Raw genomic sequence first — 18880 nt, forward strand, 5'->3', positions numbered from 1 at the left:
AACAGAACAGGTATACAGTGGCGGGTCCACTGAACAGAACAGGTATGCAGTGGCGGGTTCACTAAACAGAACAGGTATGCAGTGGCGGGTCCACTGAACAGAACAGGTATGCAGTGGCGGGTTCACTAAACAGAACAGGTATACAGTGGCGGTTCACTAAACAGAACAGGTATACAGTGGCGGTTCACTAAACAGAACAGGTATGCAGTGGCGGGTCCACTGAACAGAACAGGTATGCGCACTGATGCGGTGGGTTCACTGAACAGAACAGGTATGCAGTGGCGGGTTCACTAAACAGAACAGGTATACAGTGGCGGTTCACTAAACAGAACAGGTATACAGTGGCGGTTCACTAAACAGAACAGGTATGCAGTGGCGGGTCCACTGAACAGAACAGGTATGCGCACTGATGCGGTGGGTTCACTGAACAGAACAGGTATGCAGTGGCGGGTTCACTAAACAGAACAGGTATACAGTGGCAGGTCCACTGAACAGAACAGGTATGCAGTGGTGGGTTCACAGCACAGGTATGCAGTGGTGGGTTCACAGCACAGGTATGCAGTGGTGGGTTCACAGCACAGGTATGCAGTGGTGGGTTCAATGAACAGGTATACAGTGGCGGTTCCACTGAACAGAACAGGTATGCAGTGGTGGGTTCACAGCACAGGTATGCAGTGGTGGGTTCACAGCACAGGTATGCAGTGGTGGGTTCACAGAACAGGTATGCAGCCAGACAGGAACAAGCTAAGCCTAACTAATCTTTCCCTGAGAGACAGTCTGCAGCAGCTCGCCCTACTCTGACTAATGCAGGCACACGAGTGGCCTTAATGGCCGCCGCTGCCTGCCTTATATAAGGGGGGGTGGGGCTCCAGGGGCTAGTGTAGCCTAATTGGCTACACTGGGCCTGCTGACTGTGATGTAGAGGGTCAAAGTTGACCCTCCATGTGCATTATGGGGCGAACCGAACTTCCGCAAAGGTTCGCCTGCGGGACGCGAACGCGAACCACTGAAGTTCGCATGGAACCGTTCGCAGGCGAACCGTTCGGCCCAACTCTAGTCTGGTTTCCCTATGACCCAAATTTCACCGCTGCAGTCCGTTATGAATGTGGCAGCCAGAATTATCCACTCCTCCCATTGCTCCACCACAGCGGCTCCCCTCTGTGAATCCCTCCACTGGCTTCATATCCAGTCCAGAATCCGATTAATGATACTGTGTCTGGCCTACAAATCTGTCCACCAAACCTGTCCAACCTACATTTCTTACTCAGAGGTACACACCTAGCCGCGCACCCCGCTCCTCCAATTAACTGCCCCCGCATCACCCAATCCCATGCACGCCTCCAGGACTTCTCAAAAGATGCTCCAACACTATGGAAATCCCTGCCTCCCCATTAAGGTTTCCCCCTCCTTCAACATCTTCAAAAATGCCCTCAAAACCCACCTTTTTCCCTCTGGCCTACCCCCCCCCCCCCCCTCACTAGTGCTCTAAACCCGCATCTGAACTCTGGCCCCCTACCTTTTGTATCCCTACCCTCTCTCTCTCGATTGTAAGCCTTTGGGCAGGGCCCTCCTCCTTATGTCTCCTACCTGATCAAGCACATACATCACCGTATACCCATCCTATGGATCTGAGTGAACTCTTGAGTGAACTTGACTTGCCTAATCTCCATGCTCTCATCCAGTGACTGACTAAGCATTACCTTGTACTCACACTGTGCTGCGTGATCTGGTTTGCATGTATTCCTGTATTGTCTTATTGCTGTATGTCATTCTTAAAAATTGTCTGTAACCTTAACTAATGTATAGCGCTGCGTAATATGTTGGCGCTTTATAAATGCAATAAATAAATAAATGTCAATAATGATTGACAATGATCTCAAGATCAGAAAAATACACTTTTGTAATCCATGAGACTGGGCATGATTGCAAAATGACAGAAACCACTAGTTAGAACCCTGAATTGGAAACACTTCCTGTGAGGAAAAAAAATAGATAAACGGAACACAGGCCAGTTCGATGTAGGATTGGAACTGTACATACACATTTTACCCTTCATGTTGTATATGCCACTTCAGATGCCCTTTAAAGGGAAGGTTCAGGGAGGGTGGGGAAAAAATAAAAATCAATTTCCACTTACCTGGGGCTTCCTCCAGCCCGTGGCAGGCAGGAGGTGCCCTCGCCGCCGCTACGCAGGCTCCCGGTGGTCTCCGGTGGCCGACCCGACCTGGCCAGGCCGGCTGCCAGGTCGGGCTCTTCTGCGCTCCAAGTCCTTGTACTTCTGCGTCCCACGCCGGCGCTCTGACGTCATCGGACGTCCGCCGGGCTGTACTGCGCATGCGCAGTAGTTCTGCGCATGCGCAGTACAGCCCGGCGGACGTCCGATGACGTCAGAGCGCCGGCGTGGGACGCAGAAGTACAAGGACTTGGAGTGCAGAAGAGCCCACCCTCCCTGAACCTTCCCTTTAAATATACTGTACCTCTGGAGTGTCTGAACTATTATAGGATTTGAGACTCTGGCATACGTTCTCTCTGTTGTGGATGGGACGTATTTCAGCAAGCAAAATGACACTTTTACCTAAGCTGACTTATTACTTTAGGGTTTTGCTTTTAGCACTTAACAGGGGCTTGGACCCCTTGGCTTTCCAGTGGTGAATGATCAATGATTTGGTCACAATAGAGTCTATGGCTATTAGTGGTAAAATCAGTAATATGCAAATGTTCATTAAAGAGAACCAGAGATGAAGCACCCTCATGTATTTTATTACATTTATCAGTGGGAACATGACAGTAAACACCTACCCTGCTTTTAGTTTCATTGTTATCTGCTTAATTAGTCTATTAACAACTGTGATAAGAATCCACCAACTATTCAGTCGAGGTTTGACCTGGAATCATTATAGCTGAGTCACTCTTCTGTGGAGTCCTTTCAAGCCCAAGCCTTCCCCCTCCTGGCTTAGATCTTCTGCTTTGCATACTGAGAGCTGTGATGACTGGGAGGGGCTGCTGCTCCTGAGAGAGAAGCTCTGTGGCTGTAATATGATCCCTGTGTGCTCTAGATTCTCATAGGAATGAAACTGCAGTTATTATCAGTGACACTTCCTACAGGCAGATCATACCAATATGAAAGCACATAGATGAAAGGCTGCATTTAGCCTAGATAGCAGCCTAGTCTCATATAGCCTAGACAGCACATCCAGAACAACTCATATAACCCGGAAGGAGAAGGGATATGAGCCGGCGGCCATATTTGATTTTTCCTAGAGCAATAATGGATAAAAACACTAAAAAAGGCACACCAGAGCGGCAAAATTATCAGGTAGAGCATTTATTCTTTACAAGCTATCAACTGATATGTTTATTTTGTGTGAAACGTTCATCTCTGGTTCCCTTTAACCACTTTAGTACTTGGCGTCTCTGGGTCCTTATGGGCCAGACACTTTTTTCCCTCAAAAACGAGCTGTGATCCTTGTGATTGGCTCACAGTAATCATGGAGTCAGAAATCACTTAAATTAGCTCCTGTGCAAGATACGGAGCTCTGCTGTCAGCATGGAGGAAATTATGGCTGCACTTGTCACTTGGGGGAGATGATGGCTGCGTTTGTTATGTGGGGGTAACAATGATCGCACTTATTAAATGTAAATAATGATGGTTGCATTTGTTGTATGGTGGTTTTCATGCCTGTATATATTTATATATACCTGCACTTGTCATAGGTGTATACATGCCTGTACTTACAGTAGATTATGTTGCATGTGTGTGTACGGGCCACACCTGGGCAATAGCACAAAGCTGCTCATGCATGGAGAAAAAACAGTGCACGAGCGGCTTCATGCTATTCACAGGCACATGCACAGTACGCCTGCGCTCTTATATATCCCATATAATTGCATTGTTCCCTGGGCTGCTAGAAGAACTAACCAGTCCATACTTCAAGGACAACTGAAGAGAGAGGGATATGGAGGCTGCCATATATATTTCCCTTTAAGCAATACCAGTTGCCTGGCTGTCCTGCTGATCCACTGCCTCTAATACTTTTAGCCATAGACCCTGAACAAGCATGCAGCAGATCAGGTGTTTCTGACTGACTGGATTAGGTGCATGCTTGTTTCTGGTGTGATTCAGAGACTACTGCAGGCAAATATATCAGCAGGGCTGCCAGGCAACTGGTATTGTTTAACAGGAAATAAATATGGCAGCCTCCATATTGAGCCGCGTTAGACTGCTTGCACATGCTCAGAAATGTTGGGGAGGAGCGGAGAGCGGCCAGGCACATGGCTAATTAATATGCACTGCACGTTATGACGTGCAGTGTTTACTTCCTGGAGCAGCCGCTCTGTGCGGCGATTGGCCGGCGGGACCACGTGATGCCGCATGCGCACAAGAGTGCGCATCACGGCATCACTGACGCCAGAGTGAGCTGCACAACGCGGCTCACTCTGACGTCCAGATCTAGCACCACCAGGCGTTCCGTTAGGGGGACGTTATGCGACCTTAACGCCCCCTCTAACGCAACGTCCTGGTGTGAAATTAGCCTTATGCTTGGAAAAACTGAAGGCAAAAGAAGAGGATGACAGAGGCTAAGATGGATAGACATACGTGAAGCTATGAACATGCCTATGCAACAGCTGAAAGAAGCCGTGATTGACAAAGACATTTGGCATGCAGAAGTACATATGGTCACGGGTTAATACAAGCAAGTGCACGATACACGCGGTCCTGACAGCGTAGCATGCACTCTTAACTTACAAGCGATCCTTTGAAGTTCCATGCAATGTGTTGGTAGCATGATTATGACCGCGATACTTCAGAAAGTAGTTGTGGTAGTGGCCGCACTAGTGAAGTATCGCAATCATGCTACCATCACATAGCGTGGCACTTCAAAGGATTGCACGCAAGAGCACACGCTACCTCACAGGATCGCGCATAGCGTGTGCTCGCTTGTATTAGCCAGTGATGCTTGAGCGCGTTATCGTTAGTGAATCAAACCTCAAAGACTCGGGAGTCGATTGAACGAATGAGGAGTTGCAATGCAATTACAATGTCCATTGTGCCGTAACGCAATAGAAGCAGCGTAAAAGTACCCTAAAGAATAAGTAAAAATTATAAAAGTAAATCCATCTACAGTATCTTCCCTGCTAGAGATGCTCCAGTAAGAGTCCCCAGCACTGCGGTTGGTATGCATATTATGGTAACTAACATGATAAGTGAATACATCAATATGATTTGAAAGTGAAAATATGCTTTCTACTTCAGACTGCTTTAGTGGGAGGTAAGTCTTTTGAAATTATTTTTTTAAAAGGATGTCTGGCCAGCAGGGAGAGGCTGTACAGATACATCGCTAGCCTGCAGTCTAGCAACTTGTAGACTTGGTCATTTTAAGTCTGCAAGCATTTTGCCTCAAAATACAATAGACTCATAAAATTAGAATTTCATTGTCATTGATGTAAAAGTAAAACCAATGAGGCACAAAGAGAAGAGAATAAATCTGAATAGTTCTGCTGTTGCTTTGGTTTCCTAAGCCGCAAGACTGCAGACTAAATTTGAAAGATTGTTTTTAACTCATACAGCTACAAAATAGCTAGTCTAGTAAGTAACTATAAATATAATAGGTATCCCTTTCTCAGAACAACTCCAAGCTGACATGAAGTTCCGCGCAAGCGCTTTTCCTTGTTTGAACTCATGACAAATAAATCCCCAAATGACCGCCCACTTCGTGACATCACTCCGGGGAAATGGGCTCGTGAAGGCATCAGATCCCGCCTACTGCTTGATACAACATAGCAGTCTCCCTCTGCGTGTGTCTAGTTGCAGCTACCCAAAGGGGGCGGGTCTAGCTTACTTCTACGGTATGCCGTGCTGTTTATTGCACTATGGCTGTTTGTGTCAGATTGATTGACGCCTCTTGCAGCCAATCCCTGTGGAGTGTGGCTGCAGCTCTATGGAGAGGAAGCGCAGCTCAGCTGGTCTGGACTGGAGCTTGTGGGCATAGAGCTCGTGAACTGGGCACTTCTGACCAGTTGTGGCTGTGAGTTGTTGCTCGGATGGAATATAGTGCATAAAAGGCTGGATGAATGTGTCACGTGATCGCAGGACAGTGCAGTGATTATTATTTTTCTAAACGTTTGCAAGCTTGCTTTATGTGAGACCGATGTGCTGAGATGAACCTGTTCCTGATCCGTTCTCTTCTATAACATTGGAAGCACTGTTGCATTGCTGAGTATGGCAGTTTTGCATATTTATTTCTTTACCAAGGTGCTTTTAGCTTCTGTTGCAAAATAATCTATTCTTCACTTTTTATGATTTTTTTTTTTCATTTCTTTTCTTTTTTTTTTTTATTTCTGACATATAAAAGGTGTCTTGTACTACACAGTCATACACTGTCCTCTATGGCAAGTTGCAAAATATGATGGGTAGGAAAAAATTTTCACTACACCTGCACTGTGCAGATGTTGTTATTGGGCTATTTACTTTTATATATGTATAGTAATATGCATGCATAGCAAGAGGCCTTGTTTACAAGTTGTCCACTTCTGGTTTCTGCATGTCTCCTATCACCCCTGTTCACAGTGATCTGTTGTGTATCAGAATAATTCTGCATGTCAACCCACTGCCCATGCAATTCTATGAACCTGTTCATGTCTCCGCTTTGTAATGGATTATGTTATTTTAACCTGCTGCATGCAGGCTTTGTATTAAATTCTATGTTAAGTTTCCATCGACTCTTATTATAACTCCGTGCATTATGCAACGCGCACACTGTGAACCCAGCCTTAAATTAATATACACATGGGCCTAGTGCACACCAGAGCGTTTCGGCTGCGGTTTGCAATCCGCTTGCGGGTGCGGATCCGCTTGGGTAATGTATTTCAAAGGGCTGGTGCACACCAGAGCGGGAGGCGTTTTGCAGAAACGCATACTCCCGGGCTGCTGCAGATTTTGGATTGCGGATGCGTTTCTGCCTCAATGTTAAGTATAGGAAAAACGCAAACCGCTCTGAAAAACGACACTTCAGAGTGGTTTGCCAGGCGGTTTTTGTTACAGTAGCTGTTCAGTAACCGCTTTACTGTAACAATATATGAAATCTACTACACCAAAACCGCTACACAAAACCGCAAAATGCTAGCTGAAACGCTACAGAAAAAGAAGAAAAAGCGTTTCAAAATCTGCTAGCATTTTGCGGATCTGCTAGCGGTTTTTGGTGTGCACCAGGCCTAAGGGTCCGTTTCCACTACAGCGAATCTGCATGTGTTTTCTGCATGCAGATTCACATAACCCATTAAAAATATATGGGACTGTTTCCACTTGTGCGGGATTCTGTGCGGTTTGTCGTGCAGGAAAAATCTGCAAGACAGAACCATCAGAATTTGCACGCTGCACAACCGCACGCGAATCTTCGGTAATGTAACTAAATCGGAAAACCGCAAGCGTTTTAGTCTTGCGGTTTTCCCCGGCGTTTCCGCATACGTTTTCGCTGAAAAACCCATATCAATGCTTGCAGGCATTGACAAGGTTAAAATCGCATAGCCCAAATCGCGAGCAATTCTGCGTGAAAATCCGCATAGAAACGGCAACCGCATGCGGATTCGTTGCTGTGATTTTTCACGTCAAAAACGCAACGCACAAGTGAAAACGTACCCTTAGGCTGGTTTCACAGTGGGACGTGAAAGTCCCACGGTACAGCAGCCAGTAGCAGCCTAACTCACAGCACTGTAAAATCAATGGGCTGTTCACAGTGCACACGTTGCGTTACTATGAGCACATTTAAACAAAGTGCTGCATGCTGTACATTATACTGGGCTAAGCCAGGTTAGACTGCTTGCACATGCTCAGTAATGTTGGAGGAGGAGGTCTCCCCTCCTCTTCTGCGGCCAGCCACATGGCTAATTAATATTCACTGCACTGCAGAAACTCCTGGTAGGACTGTAGTGTTGTCCGGATCATGAACGAATCGTTCATTTGATCCGGATCTTTTTTGAGAGTCGAATCATCTGGATCATCACAATGAAAGATTCGGTTCACAGTGGATGTCTGTCCAGAAGAAACAGGAACATACAGAATTTACAGTGCAGGGAAAGTCCTGTCCTGCTAGTCATTTCACCCCCAGTCTGCTTCCCTAGTAAAATGATTCAAATGATTCGGTTCAAAGATCCGGATCTTTTCAATGATCCGAATCCTTAAAAAGATCTGGACTTCCTATTACTAACCTGGAGCAGCTGCTTACAGAGCTGCATAACGCAGCTCAATCTGACGTCCAACTTCAACACCACCATGTGTTGCGTTAGGGGTACGTTATGCGACTATAACGTCCCCTAAAACGCAACGTCTTGGTGGGAAAGTAGCCTTAAAGAATATCTGTAATTTTAAAAATGTAAAAAATCAAATACTTTGGGAGGGGGAAGCCTCTGGATCCTAAAGAGGTTTCGCAGTCCTCCTCAGGCTGGGATTTATAAAAGTACATTAACATGGAATATGTTGGTGCATTATTAAAGAGGGCTTGAATGCTTTCCTTGCATTGAAGGGCATCCGCGGCATATTTATTAGGTAATTCCCAGAAGAGTTGATCCAGGGATTTATCTGACTGCCATCTGGAGTCAGGAAGGAATTTTCCCAATTGGCCCAGGCCTTGTAAGGTTTTTCGCCTTCCCCAACATAAACTGGGATATGTGCAGGTTCAGGGTGGCGTTTTAAAAAAAAAAAATTCTGGTTGGACGTGATGGACCGTTGTGTTTTTTCAATCAAACTAACTATGAAACTATGTAAAAGAAAATGGTATTTCAAAGACGAATTACAATAAGTGATTTTTCATATACTTTAATATTTTGGAGTGCTCCTTTTAATATAAAAAAAAAGTACGACCACTAAAACTGCTTGCATCTATGTGTTAGGGCCCATTTCCACTTGTGATCGCTCTGCCCTAGGGGGTTAGGATGTTGCAGTGGGACAATTTAGTCACACAGGTGGAGAGCGATTGTGCACAGACGGCTGGCAATAGGGATGCACAACAGGCGATCAATACAGGTTTTAGGAAATTAGAACGACTGTACGAAAGGAAATCACGCCTTTGGTGGAATATAAAATACAACAAGGAATATATAGCAGACCATCATTCTCCTCTATGGTTGAGAGTTCAAATTTTTCCCCACAGAAAGAATTTAACAGCAGAATTTAAAAGGAAGTGGGAGGCTAATCTAGAGAATTGTGCGCATGTGTGCCTTTCTCTGATGAATGATTTAGACGAGGCAGATTTAACCCTAGTGGATGAGGAAATTAACAAAATTACAGCGGAGTTGAAGTCTCACTCTGGTGAGGATTTATATAAAAAACGGAACGAGCAATTAGAATTACACACCAAAAAATACAATAAGGATTTGGTATTTTTACGTGATAAAAAATTGTTCAACGATCGTCTGGCTTACAAGTTGGGCCAGGCATATCGTTGGGAAAGTAAGCCTACCCCCTCTAAACCTCGAGGGGTACGGCCTAAGCCTAACTCTAAACCTAAGAGTGTTGGGGCTGAGGATTCAGACTCCTCAGTAGTGAGTATCAGCTCCGCTACTTCAGAATCAAGCCAGGACTCTGTATCTCAAACCAAAAAAGGTAAATATCAGACTAGATCACAGGACAAAATAACCAAAAAGTCCAAACAACAGCAGGGATGTGGGGGTGGCGAGGGGACACCCGGCGCGTCGGGGCAGGCACAGCCTTCCTCATCATCATCGTCAGTTCCTTTTTTAGAGTAACTGAACCCAAATTATCAAAAAGAAATGACTGTTCTGTAGACATGTGCCTGCAGTCTCAAAATGATCTACAAGTGATTAATCTCACAGGGGAGACATTACCCGACAATGTCCAACAATTATTGGGCAAGGGTTTAGGCTTCTGTCCTCTACAACATATGGATAGGTTTGATTTTACCGTGGATTTGCATCTGTTCTGTAGGAAGCTTTTCCTCCAGTCCACGGTCACTAAAGCAAGAAATGTCTCCAATCCTTCCGGTGCTACCTCAATTGCCCCCTCTCTGATGTTGACTCAGGGGGATCAGGAGGCTCTTGAGGATCTCAATTTTCTACATGCTCTGAATCAGAGCGATGATGGGTTTGGTTTGGGGCCTGTCTCTGCTGCTGACGGCCCGGGTCCTCCGCCACCTCGCTACATCAGTGTCAATAGACAATTCAAAAGCCGGTCCACGCGGTTTCCACCCCTTTCCACAAATGTAGGGATTAGATGTTTCATCCAGGCAGTTGAAGGAGATGTTGCCAAATTGGATGTTGCCAATGATGGCGGGTCCGAGTTGATTGGCACTGATTGCGAGGCCTTTGATTTTTTGGCTTCTCACACTCACTGGGTTATTAAACCCTCTGATAAGGGGGGAAACGTTGTGGTTATGACCGTTCATGACTATAGGGCCATGTGTCTGGACCTTCTGGGTCAGCGGGGATGCTACGAGAGGGTCTCGGCGTCGAGGGTAGACCGCTGCCAGGGTGAGCTCTTTGACCTCATTGAGAATGCCCGCAGTACGGGTCTGATTGATGAGGAGGTGGCAGCTTATCTTAAGGTCAACGACCCCATTCTGCCCACCTTTTATGCGTTACCTAAAGTTCATAAACGTCTGCACAAACCCCCGGGACGCCCGATTATCTCGGGTAGGGGTTCCTTGACGGAAAAGATAAGTGTTTATGTGGACAAACACCTACAGCCTCATGTTCAGGGGTTGCCCTCGTACATAAAGGACACTACACATCTGTTACGGGTATTGGATGATATTACTGTCCCACCGAACACCATTTTGGTGTCCCTCGACGTCGAGTCCCTATATTCATGCATCCCCCATGGCCCCGGGGTCCAGGCGGTGGCCGGTTTCCTGGGTGAGCTGGGGGTGCAGGATGCTGCGCACAATTGTTTTGTCCTGGACTTATTAAAGTTCTTGTTAACTAACAACGTTTTTACTTTTGACGGTGACCGGTACCTCCAGGTGCAGGGTGCGGCGATGGGCACGACTTGTGCCCCGTCGTACGCAAACCTGTACCTGGGGGACTGGGAGCGACTCGTCTTTTCCGACGACGGTTTGTCGGGGTACCTGTGCCACGTGTTGACGTGGCACAGGTACATTGACGATATTTTGATTTTATGGACCGGTACGCCTGCGCAGGTGACAGATTTCGTCTCCAAGCTCAATTGTAACAACAAGAACCTCAGGTTCACATTAGAGGTTCAGTTGCGATCAATCGCATTTCTTGATATTTGTATTTCGATTGAACAGTGTGGACGGTTGTCTACGACCCTCCATCGTAAGGCCACAGCAACCAACGCGTTACTATGCGCGGATAGTTTCCATCCCGCGCATACTATTAGAGGTATACCAGTTGGCCAGTATTTACGAGTACGTCGGAATTGCTCGGGAGATGATTCTTTCCTTACCGAAGCAGGCGACCTACGACGTAGATTCAGATCCAGAGGATATGGTGACGGTTACCTGCGTAGGGCATTTAACCGTGCCTGGAGGAGTAGACGGGCTGATCTCCTTCGACCACGTAGAAAGCCACTTGGGGGTGCATCATCTGCACCACTACGTTTTTTTACTAGATACTGTGCGCAGCATCCTGCACTTAAGGGTATCCTCAGGAAACACTGGTACCTGCTACGGAATGATCCTGTGGTTGGTCCTTTGACACCGGCATCCCCCAGTCTCACGTTCCGGAGGGCTAGATCCCTTAGGGACGCGTTCGTTCAGAGCCACTTTACTGGCATTGCCCCCAAAAGACACTGCCTAACCACGGGGATTTATACCTGTGGCGGCTGTGACTTTTGTCAGTTTATACAGGTAGGCAGGGTTGTACCTATGCCTTATGGCAGGAGAATCACACTGTCCCACTTCTTTAATTGCAAGACTAAATTAGTTGTATATATTCTCTTATGCCATTGTGGCGCTTTTTATGTCGGTAAGACTAAGCGGCCACTTAGAGAACGTATGTCTGAGCATATTAAGAGTATTGAGAGTCGGGACGCAAGTTCTCCTGTCGCGAGGCATTTTGAGTTAGAACATGGTGGCAGTACTAGGGGCGTTAAATTTATGGCTCTTGATCGGATACACCCCACGATCAGAGGTGGCAATCCTGATAGACTCCTATTACGATGTGAATCCCGTTGGATTTATAATCTTCAGGCCTGCTCCACTCCTGGTCTAAATGAACAAATCAGCTATGCTCACTTTTTGCCCCTTTAGATCCTGGTTTCCGCGTTGATATGTGCATCCCTTTTGCCCTAGGCCTGAGTGTGTGACCTCTCTAACATGTGTTGGCGGGGTTGTTCTGTTGTAATGTTTCCCTTTTCCCTCTTTACTAGCCCTTTTGCCCTTTTGTATAGTGTCCTAGATTTTGGACAGTTACTTTTGGGCCTTTTTGGTTCTTATAAATAGATCTATCTGAGGCACCATCACGTCTCAGTTTATTGTATATGTATGGGCTATTTTTTCTGCGATCAATTTATCTAATTACAATTAGTTAATATAAATAACAATATTGTATGATCGCCACTAATATGGCGTATATGCTTTGAGTGCGGTGCATATGTGTGCGCTCGCGGTGAGCCTTTGCATATGGGCGCCTTTGCAGCGGTGTGCCAGTTGTGCTCCCCACGCAGTGTCTCTCTTCCCTTCCTTTTCCTCCCCCTTGGACCCAGTTTCTATTTTTGTCTGTTGAGGGGCTGGCTTTAGGTGGTACCAGCTCTGACACCTACGATGCAGTTTTTGGGATCTGCTCCATCCTCCTTGTTCCCTTATGTTTGTTCTTGTTTTCTTTTTTGTCCTTTGGATGGGATTGAGCCTGCGTGGCCAATACGGCCACCTTTTGGGCACACACACTGCGGTTGCAGTCTTTTGGTCCACCGCTGCTCGGCCGCCTGCATTGGCTTTCCCTCTCTGCGGTCGCGCACATTGCATACGTGTTGTCACGAATGGGTGGAGTAAGAGGCGTGTCTGTTGGTGATTTTTAGCTTAAGTAATGTCGGAACTCACGTGCTGGCAACCACGCCCCCTTGAGAAAGCCGGAAGCCGGCGAAACGTCGGGGGAGCCGTACGTTTCCTGCATGGGACGCCACGCCGTCCCAATCTCCACTCTGTCGAACTCCACCGGTCTGACTGAGGACCACTCTGCCAGGCTTTCTGCCCGGCTGAGCCAACCACCAGCCACATTGCTCGGACCTTGAGTACAGCTGTGCATTTACGGAGCTCATGAGGACTTTGTTCAACATCCGGCAATCAACCTTGGCTGATACCAGGAGTTCGCCACAGTTTTCAGGTTCATCCAGCAGACAGTCCATCCACAGTGAGCGTCCATGGATCTGGTGAGCTAAGTCTGGATTGACGGTATCAGTTTATCTCTGGCGCTTTTGATGCGCTTTTGCAGTGGGAGCCCTTGACGCTTGATGCTTGCTATATCTGCTTTCTATGCTCATGCTGTCGCTGTGATATACTCTGCTGCTGACATTGATACTGCTCCACACCAGCCTGCATATGTCTGTCAGCCCCCTCCCCTGATATCAACAGTCTGCATATCTGTGGTTTAAAGCACCGATGTTTTCTCCGTTTTCCATCTGAATTTTAGATGCCGGCGTGTAGCTGTGGTTGTATGTGGACTGCCTGAGTGGATGAGTTGTGACGGGGTGGCCATCCCATGTGTTTTTAATATTTCTAAACAAATTCTTTAATAAATTTGGATATGATTATTTGGTACACTAGTGTATTGTTTAGTGTTTATTCATAATTTCTTGAGTCTTCTCGAGCAACCTATGTCCTGCTCTTTCCAATTTCACTGCCACTCTATTGATTATTAAAAAATCAAATACTTTGGGAGGGGGAAGCCTCTGGATCCTAAAGAGGTTTCGCAGTCCTCCTCAGGCTGGGATTTATAAACGTACATTAACATGGAATATGTTGGTGCATTATTAAAGAGGGCTTGAATGCTTTCCTTGCATTGAAGGGCATCCGCGGCATATTTATTAGGTAATTCCCAGAAGAGTTGATCCAGGGATTTATCTGACTGCCATCTGGAGTCAGGAAGGAATTTTCCCAATTGGCCCAGGCCTTGTAAGGTTTTTCGCCTTCCCCAACATAAACTGGGATATGTGCAGGTTCAGGGTGGCGTTTTAAAAAAAAAAAAATTCTGGTTGGACGTGATGGACCGTTGTGTTTTTTCAATCAAACTAACTATGAAACTATGTAAAAGAAAATGGTATTTCAAAGACGAATTACAATAAGTGATTTTTCATATACTTTAATATTTTGGAGTGCTCCTTTTAATATAAAAAAAAAGTACGACCACTAAAACTGCTTGCATCTATGTGTTAGGGCCCATTTCCACTTGTGTGGTGCGAACTAGTTGCGGAAAACGCAAAAACGAATTCACACGTGCATGCGAATTTTACCACAAATTCGTGGGCGTTTCCGCAACCATGTCAGTGCCTGTGTGCTTTTACATTGATTTTATGCGAAAACGCCAGCGAATTCGTGGTAAAATTTGCATACAAAAACGCATGCGAAGTTCCTATTAAATACATTGTATGTGAATCGCACACCGCCTCTGCACAGAAAAACGCTCAGAAATCCTGATAAGTGGAAACAGTCCCATCCACTTGTATTGTCTATGCGAATCTGGCGCATGCGCCGTTTTCGTTCGATAGTATGCGTCAAAAAGTACGCATCACGTACGCATCAAGAGACGCATAATGCGGCTCTATATAACGTCCAACTTCAAAGCTAACATGCGTTGCGTTAGGGGCACGTTATGCGACCTTAACGTCTTGGTGTGAAAGAGCCCTTAGTCTTCTGTTGTCCCATGGGGTAGCTACACACATTGGGTAACCTGAGATTATGTGTGTGCAAAGACCCCATATTGAGTCTCAGAAGACATCCTAGGGTGGTGTACTTTTTGTACATTTTTTTTTTTGGTCAGATTTCATGGTTATAGTAATATTTTCTGGTCCCCTTGTGTAGGCATATTTCTAGATTGCACCATGAGCCAGTGGGAGGCGCTTTTGAAGCTAAATGGACAATCCCAGGAAAACCTTCTTGGCCTCTACAATGAAGACTTTCTACCAGTGGTGGTGCGACAGTACCTGGCGCCATGGATTGAATCACAGGACTGGTGAGACAGCACTCCTCTGATCAAAGGCTTACTCTTTAACAAAAATGTGTTTCCTTTTTTATCCAGTTAGCGTGTAACCTTGTTAACGTTAAGGGCTTAATCACACTGATGGTTGTTACAAATGCCTGGAAATCACTTGTGGTTGTTTCTTGGCATTGGTAAAACGATTTTCACTGGTTACGATTTGGTGGCTACACATAAGGGCTTGATTCACAAAAGGGTGCTAAGTGTTAGCACTCCTGTGCAAAGCCAGTTAGGACGCGAAAACGGCCGCTTCGCGTGTTAAAACGCGCCTAGCAAAAGTTTCCACACAAAGTTTTAAGTTTGATGCAATGTCGCATCAGGTGCGACCACAATGTCGCATTGGATGCCCCTAAAACGTCGCACCAGGTGCGCCCAAAACTGCCAAAACTTTACGCGAAGAAACTTTTTTTTTTTTACGCGATCTGTACCAGCTTTGGATGTGCAAACTACTTAGCACCCTAGTTTGCACGTCCAAAGCTTTTAGGCGTGCTAACTAGGTTGGCACCCTTTTGTGAATCAAGTCCTAGTTGTTTAGCTCCTCTCTACCAATACTTCTGCACATTTTATTCTCACCACTGCTGCTCTAGCTTTCACTTCAATATAATGCTTTGATTTATAAGGACGGTGGCTTACGGGCCAGAAAAACCTTCAGCTGAATTTTGGACGATGCCATTCCTATTTACTGAATAAGGCTGTGCAGTAATGCAGACTATCCCAGCCAGCAGAGGAGCTGTGTGTCAGGCCCAGATTTACAACACTGGAGCCTATAGGCACAGATGTCCTGGCACCCCAGATTTTGCTGTCCATGAACCTTCAAACACCTGCTGAACCACGCTGCAAGTGTTCTGGCTGGACCAGCTCTCACTTCTCCCTTAGTTCCCTTGCCTGTCACAGGTAGCTACAGGTGCCCCTCAGTATTGGTTAACCAGAGCTATCCTTGGTATTAGTATTAAATCCTTATCTAGAGGTTTCCCCAAGTATTAGGAAGCTAGAGGTGCCTCAGACTGAAGGGAGATCTGGTCAGTGGAATTCCAGGACCCGGGTGAGAACCTCACATTTACACTCTGCTTGGGACTTTGCATAGGGAAGCAGGGAGGGATACACTCGGGGAGGGGAGTGAGCTGCCTTTCCATCATCAGGCACCTATAGGCACGTGCCTACTGTGCCTTATGGTAAATCCAGCCCTATTTGTGCCACTCAGCATCCCAAATAGTTTGAGTGGCCATTAAAACTGAACTGAAGAACTAAACTGTGCTTATATCACTAGCAGACAGCAGAACAAAATGTTACCCCGCATATATTCAGTTTTCTTTCATGGTGAAAGTTGATTCTAAACAATAATATATTATTAACTAGCTGGCAGTGAAAATGGGGCCATGAATAAGAAAAGAAAGCAACATGAGACTGTAGGTACTCTTTGTCCCCCTACTTGGTAACCTTATCCATATTAGATGCATCAGGAAGATTATTATTGTGACTGATCGATTTGCAACATCTTCCTTCCTGCTAAACAAATGAATGGCCCATAACAATGACAACCCCTAATCATTCCCAGAGTCTACCTCAAAACCTTTGGAGCCAGAGCCTTCTATCATGTGGCCCCTACACTTTGGGTGTGGCAGATAGTTCCAATCAGGACATCTCCATCCCTGGAAGCATTTAACCAGCTGAGCGGTCTGGACGAGCTCAGCTCGTCCAACACCGCCAGCGGCTGCCGCTCAGGCCCTGCTGGGCCGATTTTGATGAAATAAAAAGCAGCACACGCAGCCGGCACTTTGCCAGCCGCGTGTGCTGCCTGATCGCCGCCGCTCTGCGGCGATTCGCCGCGAGCAGCGGCGAAAGAGGGCCCCCCTAGCCGCCTGAGCCCTGCGCAGCCGGAACAAAAAGTTCCGGCCAGCGCTAAGGGCTGGATCGGAGGCGGCTGACGTCAGGACGTCGGCTGACGTCGATGACGTCACTCCGCTCGTCGCTATGGCGACGATATAAGCAAAACAAGGAAGGCCGCTCATTGCGGCCTTCCTTGTTTATTCTGGGCGCCGGAGGCGATCGGAAGATCGCCTCCGGAGCGCCCTCTAGTGGGCTTTCATGCAGCCAACTTTCAGTTGGCTGCATGAAATAGTTTTTTTTTTATTTAAAAAAAACCCTCCCGCAGCCACCCTGGCGATTTAATCAGAACGCCAGGGTGGTTAAGTCCAAACTGAAAAGCCACCTATTTAATCTGGCATTTATGAACACCTGACTTTCCTCTGTAACACAGTCCAGCCTGCAACCCTTCATTGATCTGAGACATATCTATGCGCTTTGAGTCCTATGGGAGAAAAGCGCTTTACAAATGTTATTGTTATTGTATCGTACAATGTGATCCCTGCCTGTATGAGCTTATATTCTGTGGCTCCTATACTTATTTACTGCTATGGAAAGGACTTACAAGCATGTGTGGTTAGAACAATGTGTGTGATGCACATTTCATACCTGAGCCTGGGTGTATATATACAGTACGTATGGTACATTTGTCTGCTACGCATTTACTTTATTTTCTGGGGAAGTGTCTTATCTTTCTTCTCAAGGAAAGAGATTCCAATCAAGACGTACAAAATCATGTTTTACAACTGGAACATATTAATATCAACATTTCCTGACAAACCTGTCCCAGGAGGCACATGTTGCTTTATAATTTACACATATCCAAATTCACACAGCTTTGTCTTACTCATCTTCGTTTATGCAAATCATGGATGCAGATTGCTGCGCGCCATTCAGTGATGACCTGAGTATGCTCTAAAGCCTATATTACATAAGTTATTCCCTAGCATGAATACTGTGCCATTCAGTGATGACCTGCGTATGCTCCAAAGCCTATATTACATAAGTTATTCCCTAGCCCGAATACTGTGCCATTCAGTGATGACATGAGTATGCTCCAAAGCCTATATTACATAAGTTATTCCCTAGCATGAATACTGTGCCATTCAGTGATGACCTGTGTATGCTCTAAATCCTATATTACATAAGTTATTCCCTAGCCCGAATACTGTGCCATTCAGTGATGACATGAGTATGCTCCAAAGCCTATATTACATAAGTTATTCCCTAGCATGAATACTGTGCCATTCAGTGATGACCTGCGTATGCTCTAAAGCCTATATTACATAAGTTATTCCCTAGCACGAATACTGTGCCATTCAGTGATTACCTGCATATGCTCTAAAGCCTATATTACATAAGTTATTCCCTAGCCCGAATACTGTGCCATTCAGTGATTACATGAGCATGCTCTAAAGCCTATATTACATAAGTTATTCCCTAGCACGAATACTGTGCCATTCAGTGATTACATGAGCATGCTCTAAAGCCTATATTACATAAGTTATTCCCTAGCACGAATACTGTGCCATTCAGTGATTACCTGCATATGCTCTAAAGCAGGGGTCCCCAAACTTTTTTTAGTCAAGGTCCAATATAGTCAAGGTGATATAGAAAAATATTACATTGAACCTAGGTAGTAAAAACCGCCCCTGACACACAACCCCCCCACACGCCAAGCAATCAGTGTTCAAAATACATATTTTCAAAAGTCCCCCAAAACAACCCCCTTTCCCCAGTAATTGCAAGGACTGCAAATTTTCCACCCCTACACACACGCGCGAACACATGTCTTTTATATTACCTCTAAGTAGCCCACCACCACTACCACAATGTTTTTTGCGAACCAGAC

General features: G+C 46.0%; 1 protein-coding gene across 4 annotated transcripts in view; it reads left to right on the forward strand.

Annotated features, from left to right (window-relative positions):
- Positions 1–5782: 5782 nt before the first annotated feature.
- The window catches only part of LOC137545859 (signal transducer and activator of transcription 2-like), a 99390-nt gene continuing 86292 nt past the window's right edge, over positions 5783–18880 (forward strand). Inside the window, exons 1-2 of one of the 4 annotated variants that reach the window (XM_068267579.1) lie at positions 5783–5847; positions 14991–15141. In XM_068267579.1, coding sequence (XP_068123680.1) covers positions 15011–15141 — 131 coding nt within the window. In that variant the 5' untranslated portion in view covers positions 5783–5847; positions 14991–15010. The other 3 variants (XM_068267576.1, XM_068267578.1, XM_068267577.1) reach the window with 3 other exon arrangements.

Source organism: Hyperolius riggenbachi, chromosome 2 (genome assembly GCF_040937935.1).
Source record: "Hyperolius riggenbachi isolate aHypRig1 chromosome 2, aHypRig1.pri, whole genome shotgun sequence".
Classification (NCBI taxonomy): Eukaryota; Metazoa; Chordata; class Amphibia; order Anura; family Hyperoliidae; genus Hyperolius; species Hyperolius riggenbachi.